The sequence below is a fragment of the Calonectris borealis genome, chromosome 1, assembly GCF_964195595.1.
Source record: "Calonectris borealis chromosome 1, bCalBor7.hap1.2, whole genome shotgun sequence".
Lineage (NCBI taxonomy): Eukaryota > Metazoa > Chordata > Aves > Procellariiformes > Procellariidae > Calonectris > Calonectris borealis.
In genome coordinates, this window is record NC_134312.1 from 128367476 (window position 1) to 128381418 (window position 13943).

Genomic DNA, 13943 nt, shown 5'->3' on the forward strand with positions numbered 1-13943 from the left:
AGTACCTGCAAATTTCAAACATAATGCCAGCTCCAGAGTTTTCAGTGACTCCTCTGAATAATTTTACTTTTTTGACTTCTCCTTTATTTGCATCTGTGATGCTGCCTCTTACAAAGAATAGGATTCATTGTCTCTTATTGGAGGACCCACCTATATTTGTCATGAGAGTTATTACTTTTTTTTTTTGAGATGCAATAAATGAGAGGTAGGATTGATGTCAGATTGTTTTTAATATCATTTGCTGTGCTAGTCAGCCTCCCATCAATCTTATTTTTAATGTGATAACTCATTCACGTGCATTACTTGTGATCTCTGAAAAATAGAAGGTATTACATATTTTAAAAGCATAAGCAAACCTTGTAATTTACTGTCCAGCTCCAGTATGAGCCATCTGCTAGTATGTATAGCATGTCAATGAAGTGACTGTATGAAATAGGGCACAGAGATAACTGGCAATTACTTACAAGCGCGACTGGGAGATCCCAGGCACTGCTTGTGATTCGCAAGCTCAGAGAACACGGACTTTTGTCAAGGCGAAGAACCTGGAAATACGAAGAACAGAAAGAACTTTTAGGTTTGCAAGTCTGAAAGGCTGATTTACATCTAGCTAACGTTTTGTGATTTGCATTTCCCAGGCTACAAGCTGATGCTACCTGGATACATCAGTATCAGACTTTTAAATCTGCATACCTAAATACGTGCTAGGAACTATATTTTAACTGGAGATACCTAACTATGCCTTTAAGTTTTGGACTTCCAAGCAGGAATAGCACTGACTTCAACATGAAATGAGGCAGCCGTAGCAGCTTTCATTCAGAAACAGAAAGGTTACAAATGCTGGAGCCAACAGATCAGACTCCATCTGCTGCATTTTATGTCAGACAATTGTTGCTTAAAAATAAAAAATATGATCACAGGAGTGGGCTATGTAACCTAGGTCTCTCCTCCTCGGATAAGCTCAGAGCTGTTAGGGTTCAGATCTGTTTTTTTTTTTTCTTCTTCTTTCTGAGCGTTTGTGTTTTTCTTTCAGTTATTTAGGCCACTCTCCTGAGAAACTGGAGATGTGGGTCTGAATTCCTTCAAGCTGGGAGAGAAGTCAAGTACTCACATCTCTCACCTTCTGGGTGAATGCTTAGATTATTATGCAAAGGAAAGATTAGTGAAGCTCTCTCTTGCACAGGCAGACATCTTTAAAAGGGCAAGTCCTGCTAATTAAGACATCTGACTCTAAAAATGACAGGGCTCCAGGACTCTTAAGACACTTTACCCATCCACCTGATAGATTACTGTCCAGGGCTAACAATTATATCTTTCTCTCTTATTTCTCACTGCATACATTATATTATACTGTCTTCCAGATACCACTTTTGACATGCAGACATTGAAGACCATGTCCATTCATCCATGTCTTCTGGATATATGATTTAATATTTTTAGATATCACGTTGAATATTTTGAATAGAAAATATTACCAGGTAGTAATATAAAGGTAGAGGATAAGTGGTCACGAAAGAATCAGCCTAACTGTGAACTCCCTGGAAGCAAAGGGACTTTATTATAGCATTTAAATATGGTCATATTAGCTAGAGAAGCCTGATTGCTAGAAAACTTTTTTTTTCTACTTTCTTATAAATGCAAAATGACTGCATGTGCAGAAGGAAAAAAGAAAACTATTAAAGTACCAACACAAAAAAGTTCACTTCACAGGTCTTGCCATTATTATTATCATGGTGAATTTGTAGCAGCACTGGGCACCAATTCAACCTCAAGACTTGTGTGATGGGTAAATCAGGCTTAAAGTTAGGGGAAAATGTCTTCAGTCCATTTCTTCCTTGTTTGGAAGATATGGTGACCATAGCTACAACTTTTGTTAGTGCTAGCCTTTGCCTGACTGCTAAACGTTAAGAGAAATATAACATTGGCATATTTTGAGAGAATCTCTTTATTCTTACTTTTGGAATAAAATTAGTAGAATTAATTCTACAGTGAAAGTATATCATCAGGTCATATGATCACCAGTCCTTCTCTTGTGGGCTTTAATTTTTCCATTATATTTTCTTCTCGGGAAAACCACAGAGAATATCTCCATAAAACTTAATAATTTATTTGATTCACAATGAAATAGTATATATGGAATTCCAGCTTTACACCTATGTTTTCCTCTTTCCTGTACTTCTGTGCTAAGTGGCCCTTTCCACTATAATACATTGGGATACAAATTTCTGAACAAAATGATAAAGTGAGTTTTCAAATGATGATGTTCTCCCCGTCTCTTCACCTGGAAGCAAGCAATTTTTCCTTGTAATTAATATCTTGTGTTTGTGGAAAAAAGCTTCCAATAAAAAATACCTTAGAATGGTAGTTAAAAATAATTCATTTTAAATCTCTCTCCCTTGTTTTCATTTGTCATCAATTTAAAAATGCTGTATACTATTTATTTTAAAGCAGAGTTTTTTTGGGGGGTAGTGGTCAGGAAAATTGCTGTGTCTTTTTTTTTTTTTTTAATAGCAGCCTAATTAATTTATCTATTTTATCGTTGGTTGGTAGACAATCCTATATTCTGCAATGCTAAATAATTTGCAAGTAATCAAATGTTATTTTTTACTCTTAATGAGTGTAAGACTCAAAAGATGGGTTATTGCCTATTATACTTTTGTCCACTGTCTGAATTAGTAGGTTGCTAAAGCAGAATCTTTCCCCCGATATTTTATAATCTTTTTGGAGTAACATTGGATCTATGAAGCCTAAATGAAAACTACTTCATTTTTTAAACTGCCAAGTTTAACTCTGATGCATTTAACCATGCTCCCATGTTGTCATGAGAGGTACATTGTGTTCAGTTTAGGACATTCCTTTGTCCGGAAACTCCAGGACTGTGATACTATAGGCATATTCTATAAACATATATTAAAATTTTTCTGTTATGTTTTGCTATGTGAGACATGGAATATTTACCAAAGATTTATTTTTCTATTTATCTAATTCCATTTGCATAAAAATCACCACCAATTTGATTAGGTTATTTTATGACCTCATTTAATGAGCCAGTTTTAGAGATTTTAGTTTTAAGAGATCAAGAGTGCAACAGAAGCTAGCAATATGAAGTACCTGTAACTTGGGATATGTGGATCAATACAGACTGTATCACTTCACTGTATTTCATGACATATTTCTTTATTAAACAAGTAAATGCTTGTATTTTTGCCATTCTATAGTAGTGTGACATTTAAGAAAATGAGCATTAGATGGATTTTATATTTCGCGTTACAAGTGGCATTTGGAAACTTATGGAAACACTGTTCATGACTAAAGGTGTGCATTATTTAGGTTGTATCATATAACATTGACCCTAGGCTGCTGGTGAGAAATCTTAAGTTGGCCATAAAGATTCCAGCAGGAAACGCAGGATGGAGAGGCCTCTTTTATAACTCTTGTAAAATGACCGTCGTTGTAATTGGCCCTGATCACGTGCTGAACTTTTTCGTGACTAATAATCCCTTCTTCAAATTGATTCGAAGTGTGCTGAAAATGGTATATTCAGTAAATGTCTGCATATGTGTTACAGCAACAGATAGTACTGCTAGCGTTGCAGGGAAGCAGTGAGGGCTTGCCTGGGTTTAAGAAGAGCAGAATCCCAGCTGAGAAGGAGCTCTCTATCTCTGAAATGCCCGTGAATCCATCCACGTGTACAGCACCACGAGCTAGGGCTTAGAGCAAAATAGACCCCATGCTGTGTAGTCCTTATGAAAGATAAGTGTTGATTGATGTTTCTGCCTTGTAACTTCTAAATTGTCTAGTCAAAGTATTCTGACATCAGTTTCTCAACTACACGGTGCAACATTAGACCTCAGTGCTACACAAGGCGATCTGATTGTTCTTTGGTCTCACCTAGTGCAATAATAAATGCACATAATTTAGAAATCAGTTCTCTGTAAATCGGGGCGGGGGGGGGGAAATCATATTTTACAGATGTATACTGACATCTGTTGCAAAGGATCTCAAAGAACTCATAGATTACGCAGACACTTCTGCATATGTCACGCAGGCATACCTATTGGAGATGGCATCATGCCAGCATATATCATGAACTGATTATGAAGGGGAAACATTGCTTTAGCATATTCTCTCAGGAAGAGAAACATAAGATCTTTATAGTCTGTGGAGAGCAATAGTTTCTCATTTATAATGGTCTCATGTGAAAATAATTGGACTAGTACTCAATGCATCTTCTTTGAAAGGTTAAGGTACCTTACACAGATGTGAACTTCTGATTCTTGGGGAATCGGAGTCTTTCCAGATGCAAAGATTGTCTCATCATTTCGCCCTCCCTGCCTGCCTTTATCTGAAGTCACCAACTCCATACCTTGCTGCAGTGAAAATAATTGGTATGAAAACAAACTTTAATGGAATAAATAAACAAATTCCTAGCTCTGTGTTTGCATAAAGATACTAATGATGTTAATGCCAGGTAGAACAATATAAGTCATGCAGGTAGAGTTCCTAGACTGAATCACTGAATTATTAGCATTATTAAAATGTGACCATAATAAAGCACCTTGCAGAGTTACAGCTACTATGGCCACCAAGCAGGTAGTGCAGGTCTTGATTGTGAACATATAAATGAGCTCAGCTTTAACTACCATAATGCTGAAAGGCATATATAATAAATTTCTGAGGAAAAAAAAATTGAGAAGATATATGTAATGGTGTATGGGTACTAGGCAGTACTTTGTGGTTTCTGTCCTAAAACTCTCCCAATACTTTAACCCCTAGTGACAAATAAGAGTCAAAAGATTTTATTTGTATTTAGAACTAAAATGTACACTCATGTCATTATATAGTGACTAGAAGTGCGTGCTGACTGTGTAAATAAGGAGCACTGAGAGTAACTTTTAAATGTGGACATACTAAATTGCTCTTTGAATAGCTGGAGGAGAAATAGTTTACTATTAGTAAACATACACGTATTTTTCATTATGCTTGTAGTGCTAAAGTGAAATATTTATCAGACTATTTTTTGTAATATCAACACAGATAAAATTGTACTATTGTCCTATTTAATATTTCATTCAGATCCCTGCATAGATTAAAATACTGCTGAAGTTCAGAGAGCCAGCATGCTACCGTTTCATTATATATTCTGAAACCAAATAAGGACGTAGGCCTACCATCAAGAACTGTGTTCACTTAAGTTGAATAGGCAGAGCAAGTCTCAGATGTTAGCACACCAACAGAAGGAAAGAAAAATCCCAAATTAGGTAACCATTAAAATGTATATCAATGCAAATAACATATAGGGAAATTTACATTCACTCTTTAAATGCCCCATATTTTGTTGTAGTATTTCATTTCAGTCAACGGCGTTGCAAGTAGCTGGGTGTATGATAATGGATTCTTACGCTGTGCAAGCTAGAACAATAAAACATTTTTGAATTACACTTAGCAAACAGGAAAATGTCTGCTTCTTGAGTGCTGTAGCACAGGGGGATACTACAGTGTCACATAAAAAAGTCTTTGCCAGCAAGAGTTTTTAGATGGGCTACTAAAGTGGTGTTAACCAGGAATTAAATATATATGTCCATTACCTGCACTAGCTTTGTAATGGTTAATAAACCTCTACTGGTAACCAGAGATAAGAAACAGCTGGTCTCAGCTTCTGGTCTTCTGCCAAAAATGAAATTATTATTCTCTTAGCATAGCTGTAAAAAGTACCGTGTATTTTGTCAACTCAAATTTATGCAAGGCTAGAATAATTCAGGAAAGCAAAAGTGTATTATAGAGAGCTTCACAGCAATTTCTTGAAGGAACACTAAATCCAATTATGCAGAACATCACAGAATTGCTTGTTATTCCTAAAGCACTTAGTTCTCATGAAAGCAAAGTATTTGTTCCTTTTCTAACGTATCAAGAACACTATGGTATATAAGATTCTGTGATAAGAAGTTATGACTGCAAAGCTCTTACCCAGATTAATTCAGAAGCAACAGAAGAAATACACCTTCCAAAAAATATGCAGCAATCCATTCTGTCCTTTGGGTATTTAATTAAAAACAAATTTTAAAGTGGAAGAACTGTAGCTTGGTGGTATTCCCATTGGGAATATTAATGATTGTTTGGGAGAGAAATACGTAAGGTCAATTTTTAGTTAATACTGAAGGGTATTTTATTTTCAAAGATTATAACTTAGTATAATCCTATTCGAATTAGTCCTCCGATAATACCAATTCCCACGGGTAAGAAACCTTATCATTGTCACTGAGTAGGTATTTTAAAACTATTTGATGGACCACATATTAACACACAGGTTAGTATTACTGAATAAAAACATACAAAGAAATCACCAAGCAATTGATAATGTAAAATGACATTATATTTGTATTTGAAAATGCACACTGTTCTGTGCTTCTATATGTGTGGGTCACAATACAGACTTCAATGGCAGTGCAGCGTGCTATTTTTCCATGGGATCTAACACTGTAATTCAAATTCTGTGTTTCTTGCACACTTTGAGAGTTACCTGTTTTCATGGTTCATACCTTTGAAATTTAACTTCACCTTTCTTTTTTAAAGAATGCAAAACTGTGTAAGTAATAGGAAAGCAATACACTCAGCTTAGCTACAGATGGTTATTTGGGGGTTGAAGACAACAGCAGGACCTACAGAGATGCTGTGGTAGGCTTTTCATAACTCCTTGGCCACCAGCAACCTCAAACAGGATTATCACATTCATATTTCTTCCAAACATATTCCTTCCTTTCCCTAGCTTCTCAGCATTGCCTGCAACGTACGTGAAACCCATTGCCCCGCTCCCCAGCCTGCACCCTCTTCCTGGTTGCTTTTCCTTCTCCTTTTCAGACCATCTACAATGACTCCAGCTTCCTCCACTGCTGCTGTCTGACTTCTCTCCCCTCCGTGGGGCCCCTAGCCTCCTTCCAGCCCTTCTTCACAAGTCACGTGCATGCGACTCTACCAAAATAGCCAGACTTCCCTATACAGCCATTTTTGCAAGCACATTTCATCTCTTTCCTCCAACGCTTGTTGTCGGCACTCCAGTACCTGGAGTGCATTTCATTCTGCAGACTGACTTCTGTGAATCTGGTTAACAATTCTGGTACAAAACATATCAAATGTGTATATTGTTCATTTTTATTTGTATGGATTGTGATTTGTCGACTTTGTTAAAGTACCTGCAGCTTGGGAGTGGCGTTTTTACAGTATCTGTTTTGAAAGAGAGAGGGAAAGAAAATACTCGGAGCTAAATGATCAAGCGGCTAATTACTAGTTGAGGCTCGGTAACAATTATTTTCCTTTGTGAACAGCAGGGGTCACTAAAAAGAAGGGTTACACTGGCTGAAGCAAATGAGCTTTTTTTTGTTTTCCAACTAAATCACCCTGCATGTAAAGAAATCACTATATTAAAAATGAAAATTCTTGGTTCTACTGATTTTGACAGATAACAAACTCTTAACAAAAAAATTATCTTTCTGATTATGGCCTAAACTATAAGATATTTCTGCCTCTAATAAAACCTCAAATAAAAAATTACTTAGAATTGTTTTGCCTACCATGAGTTTTATATAAAACTTTGTTACAAAATACTTTCACTATATTGTAAGTTTAAGACATTTAAGACTGTGATAGCCAAGAGTAAGTAATGTCATGTCCTCTCTACTGTCATTTTCCCCATTATTGCTGTTATTGGAAGTCAATAAAACACAATTAGTAATGTGGAGAAATAAAAATAAAATTGCTCTCCGTTTAGAACACATCAACAAGAGAATAAATAAAATACTTAGATGGTCTCTCAGTGTAACTTCACTCAACATAAAATGTAAACACGCGCGTAATTCTGTCCCTGGAAAGATGGAAAGCACTGACTGCACAGGGAAAGAAATTGAAGCAAACCCAGTCAAACCCATTAGCAGGCGGAACCCTATAAAATAACATGCCAGAAAGATAGGTTGCTTGCTCTGCTTCATATCTGTTCTGTAAGCTTAGTAGTCAAGGAGGTTTTTTTGTATTTATCTTCGCAGCTGAATGAGTTCAATTTCTCTCAGATTAGGACACAAATTTCAGAACAGCACGTTAATCCTTCCTGCCTTCATGGGCAACTGAGCAAACAGACCTGTATCAGCGTGGGCGAGTGTAAAATTGTAATTCTAGAGATTAACGTTGTCTTTCCTGTTTGCTTTGAACTTGACCTCCATGTTTTTCTTCTAGGTATGTTTGTATGTATGAACGTAGGTGTGCAGTTATTTATTTCTTTGTTTGTTTGTTGTTAACAGCTTCTGTCCAAGGCCCCTGGGAGAGGGCAATCTCACCAAACAAAGTGCCGTATTATATCAAGTGAGTATAAATGGTAATTCATTCTAGCTATTTACACTTGTCATTTACAAGGATAGTTGGTAATTTTCTTAGATTATCGTGATCTGCTCCTACAGTGTCTAAATGGGAAGAATGAAAAGGAGTGAAGTGTGCACTAAATTTCACAGAAGTGTGCTAGTTATTTAAAAACACAGTAGGATGCACGGATTTGTAAGTTTGGTTTTATGCTACGGTAAATCACCTTGCAAACTACGTAAAGCTTTGGGGTATCTGGATTACAGTTTAATTTGTACCATTTCCCACTGAAGAGTATGTATGGCAGGTTTTGCAAATCCAAAAAAACCATTCCAAATTGCAGTTGTGAATGTGATACACTGGGTTTTTAACCTAAAAATGCAAATGCTTTATACTATGAATTCCTTTAGGGAGAGTACTTGGTAAAGTCTGTAGCTGAGGAATGACGAGGGACAAATTAGTCCCTATGGACTATTCTTTTAGAGTTTAGTTCCCAAATTAAGCTAGTTTGCTTTAAGAGATGTGAATGCATAACAAATGAGAGGAAAATTTAAAAAATCAACAATTTGGAAACACCTATTTCTAGTGCCCTAAACAGAGCCACTACACAGCAAGTAAGAAGTTTTAACACATTTCTCCTTCTCTTTTTAGTTCTTTATTATCTGCAATATGTGTCTTGAACAGTTTATACATAACTTCTGAAGGACACTACAGTCTTTATGCAATACCTGCAATAAAGACTGTAGTGCAAGTAACTGAAACATGGGTGGTGTTTAATACACATACTCACATGGTTCCTCCTTATATTCCCAAAACACATTGCAAACTCAATTAGTGTCACTGAAGCCATCTGGTTGCAGATGGCTCTTGCAGTGGCACTTCAGTTGCAACTTTCACAAGGTGAACTGCTACAGCAGCTTCAGAACAAGCATTTGAGTTACACATGAAGAAAACTAAGTCTGTAGTGCAATACAAAGGTACAGTTATACCTGGCTAAGTTGGTTTACCGTTGTGTTAAATTTGTAATTTTTCTGTTTGCGTTTGGCTCTCAATAATGAAACAGTCGCAAGTCAGCTGGAAACCTCTGTCAAGGAGGAGAGGGAAATCTACAGGGGACAAATGCAAGTTGAGGCTCTGGCACGTCAGAGCCAGTATGTGGCACTACTGTGAAGGAAAAGATCCCTCTTTTCTCTTTTCCGTTGTATGACTTGCCTTGGGGAGAGATGCCTCAGCAATTCTTAATGTAGGCACAAGATGTGTTTCATGCTGTGCTTCCCACCTCTCTCTGTGGGAGAGCAGCCATGGGTAACTGTTGGCTTTTTGTGCTAAAGCGGTCAGTGGTGCTCTTGCTTATTCCTTACTAGTTTTTGGTGTCAACTTTCTATCTCATCTTCTCTTCTAGGCCATTTACAAATTCAAAGGAACAAGTTTGTTTTATTTCATTCACTTTGGAAAATACCTTCATAGCCATAAAGAGTAGCATTACTAGTTTAATTAAAATTTAAATTCAGCTACATCTTTTGCAGAAAAACTTGCTGTCCTTGAGATGTTAAACAGACTGGTCAAGTTTCAACGAGTCTTAGTGAGCTGTTACATCTATTCCCTTCTCCAGCTGTCCTCAGTCACTTTTCGTCTCATTCATTCTCATCACTCTGGTTTCATACTTACACTAAACTAAATTGTCTGTTTTCTGTACCATTTTGGCTTTTAAATTTGGCATATTCTTTGTTTATTCTTTGATCTATTACTTTTCTATCAATTGTTAATGTTCTAAAAGAGCTTCCATGAGACTACACTACAGATAGTGTTCTCTTAATGTTTACATAGTTTTCTTTCTGTCATCAATATAGAATATTTGTGTTGCCTCCCTTGTTAACCAGATTTGCTACGCATTTTATTGTTTTTCATTTTATCTGGTTTTCCCTTGATCCTTAACTGTTTTATCTCATCATTTTCACATTTGCAATGACACAGCATTTGATAAATCCATAAATCAGGTGGTACTTAGTGCCAAATCTTTAGCAACAATGTTTACTTGGTATCTTCAAGCCTTGTGATTTTCCTGGTTAAAATTTCATTTTTATACAGTTGATTAATCTGTAGCAACTTGTTGCCTCTAAAGCTATCACTTCAATAATTCCTTCTTGAGATTATTCATGCCAGTATTTTTTTTTTTCAGATTGCATTGGTGTAGGCATCGTTGCCATGGAAAATATACTTATTGACCGTGTACAACCTGTTTCAGCTATTCCCAGTCGCTGCCATTTTGTAGTTTCTTGGCCTACTGTCAGCCTCATGAATATTGCAGTCTAATGGCCTTGCACCAGCTGCTGCATTCTGGTGGATTTCCTTCCACCTTTTTATGTACTTCCCTCCTATGCAGATGACAAGCTAGGCCAACAGTTCAGCCTCACCTCTCTCTTCCCCAGTGAGCTGAGAAATCAAATTTTTGTGTTCCAGGACAGCAGAAGTATCTTGGCTTCCCAAGCAGCAAGTGGACATTCCTGCCTGGCTGCTGAACACTTGCCCAGCGCACGAGCTGCTACTGAGTTAAACTCTACCTTTTGCCTCTGAATTAAAACATGGAAAATTGCTCGAAAACACATTTTACCTGACCCTTTTCTTTTTGATCTTTTTTCTCCCTCAATATATTCCTTGTGTCTAGTACAGGATTTAAAGGTTTTATTAGATTAAAAAAGGAGGGGAATTAAAAAAAAAAGTTTTCAGTTTAATCAGTCCTGTTCTTTGAAGGCCTTGATCCTACTCTTACTGGAGTGCAACCCAGAAAACGGGAAGGCAGAAGCAGGCACAGGCATGTCTGTACTCTTTAATAATGTTTTAGGTATTCATTAAGATTTCTAAATTTAAGTTTTTAGGAGACAAAACAGGCAATTACTGTACATCAGAAATCTGAAAAGCAAATGGAAAAAATGCACAGCACAAAGACTACTGAAGACGTATCAAAAGATAACAAAAGTCTCAAATTCTAAAAAAGACAGATAATGAAGGTAGAGAGGCTGCAGATTTTAACATCGGAATTCAGGCTAGATCACATCATAGCAGAGCTCATCCCGTGATGAAAGGGATCTCACGTGTGCATGCTCATACACGCACATTCTTATCTTCCAATCAAACAGATAGAGGAGCTGCTCTGAAGCAGTGATAGATAGCAAAATCAAGTGTCTACTTTGGATTTTGCAACACCAGAAGGAACATTCGGTCATGCTGCACAACCCAATTCCTCTTCAGTGTTCATCCTCCTGGGGCATGAGGGGACATAAAGCAGCTATACTCTGAATCATGTTTGCATCTCTCTTGTGTATGGCTTATCCTGTGCTCAGCAAACGTGCCCATTACACAGTGCTAGGAGATCTCTGTTGCCTCAGAGTAAGGAGGAGGAGTTGGATTGAAGTCTGCAACACACTTTCTCTCTAAAAAAAAATTCAATAGTCCTGCCATCATGACGTGTTGAAATTTAGTAGTTGTGACTTCTATATTTGTACTAATCTTTGACATTATTCTTCCTCTGTATAACTGACTTGCCAGTTAATAGCGTCTGTCTTCTTACCCTCTTGCTGTGCCCATTCTTTTGAAGGATTTAAAATGCATCTGCAAAAATACAGTAGTCTTTCATCTCAGTACTTCCCACGAAGGAAGCCTTCCAAGTTATTTCCCAGGCAAGCTTATTTTCTTATACAGATTATAGCAGTTCACTGAACTTTGTCCTACTGAGGACAAAGCTGGATTCTCAGGAGCATAGATTTGACTCCTTGAGAAGATCCATATGAGCCTATCCATATAAATTAGCTATTCAGTGAGCTAACTCCAAGGACTATGCATCTCCACTTTCTCACTCTCTTCCACATTGTAGTTTCCTATGGGAGTATTGGACTTGCATTAAATGTATCAGCTTGTGACATACATTTTTGTTAGTTTTAGATTCTGCAGTCTTTCCATACTTTACAGCAGAGATCTAGGGGGACAGTTTCTATAAACATACTTCTTTGTTGTCTTAATTTTTAATCTCCCTTTTAATTGTTGTTTAACCATGCAGAATTTCAACACAGAAAAAAAGCTGAGCGCCCTGAGTTTTCATTGTAAAAGCAAACAGATTAAAGCCATGATTCTTTTACTTTTGTTCAACTTGGAGACAGGATAAATGAATCTATCTGAATTAAATTCTACTAAGATAAAATAAAGCAAAGGGTTGCTGTTCTGGTAAAATCATTCGGGTTAATTGTTTCTTCTGCAGAGTGTAGATAAGCATGAGACACAAAAGCAAGTAGGAGATATCTATCAGACGGAGCAGAGAGAGACATGGGGAACCATAAATAAATAACGTATGATTATGTATATGTAGTGAGTGAAGCTGTGAGCAAGCTATGAAAACCACGTGTATGGTTTACAGTTAACCTATCTACCAAGTACCAAAAAAGTATTATTTTGGCTTCTTAAAAGCACAGTTACCATGATCTTTTCCTGTCTTTCAGTTCTGAACTCTCCATACCAAAATTGAAACTCTTTTGAAGGAAAGAAAAACTATAATACTTCTCAGTCTGCCTTTACGCTGTCTAGCATAAAAACCTAACTTAAATATCCGATATTTCATAAAGGTTTATCCAAATGCAGAGTTTTTCTTTATCATTTGTAGGGCTGTGAAGCCTTGGTTCCAAAACTTGTCACAAAAATTTGAACTCGGAGTGTAAATAAATGAGAAATCTTGAGCCTTTAACGACCTTTAAAATGAAAGCGGAGGTTAGAAACAGATGTGTTCCCGCTGACTGAGCAGGAGCACTCCGGGAAGACACCGTGGGTCTGCTCTTTGTTACCATCTGTCAGCAGGGAGTTACTGCCCTCACACGCGAAGTAACTTAAGGGGATTTAATTTGTTTTGAAATTAATTATAAGTACTCAGCAGCAATTTTATCATATCCTAGCTGGTGCAGGGACTGGGGGCAGGGCTGTAGCCTCTCGTTAGGGGAAGTAACCGATGTAAACCATGTGCTTTCCTACCGTATCAGCGTGTAACGCAGTGCCTGCTGTGGCGGGCAGAGAGCAGCTTCCTCGGGCGCTTACACAACACTTGCAGGACTTGGTCCTCTTGATATGTCAGTGCTCATATTTAAATGAATAGTAACTTTCTTCAGCTTTGTCGTCAAACTCATTCAGTATAAATTTTCATGAAGAGTGTATAGTGTTAAGCATTGCACAGAGGTTAAATAGTGCAGGGATAATTTTCATGCAGGTTAAATCTTAAAATGTGTTATGCAAGTATTGGTGTGTGCTCAGTTTAGTAATGAGCTGGGTAAGAGAATTTTAGATGGAATCTGGCTTTCCTATTTTCCTACTTCAAATGAACATATCAACATTTTAAATCCGTTAAATCCAGCTACTCATTGTTTTCCAGCTCTGGGGCTAGGAGAGTAATAAATGAACTATTTTTATAGGCAGTAATGTGAAAAGTAAGCTTTTGATACTGTACATGGAGTTCATATATTTATAGAGTAATAGAATATAATTACATAACCTTATATATTTTACTTTTATTGTAGCTGAAATTGTTATATTCATTGTAAGCTGAATGTGATTTTTGCTTGAATTTT

At 36.9% G+C, this 13943-nt stretch overlaps 1 protein-coding gene across 2 annotated transcripts in view; it reads left to right on the forward strand.

Annotated features, from left to right (window-relative positions):
* Positions 1–13943, forward strand: part of DMD (dystrophin) — a 1244291-nt gene that overhangs the window by 1119963 nt on the left and 110385 nt on the right. For both annotated transcript variants that reach the window (XM_075174519.1, XM_075174510.1), the window contains exon 62: positions 8286–8346. In XM_075174519.1, coding sequence (XP_075030620.1) covers positions 8286–8346 — 61 coding nt within the window. The remainder of the gene's footprint in view (positions 1–8285; positions 8347–13943) is intronic.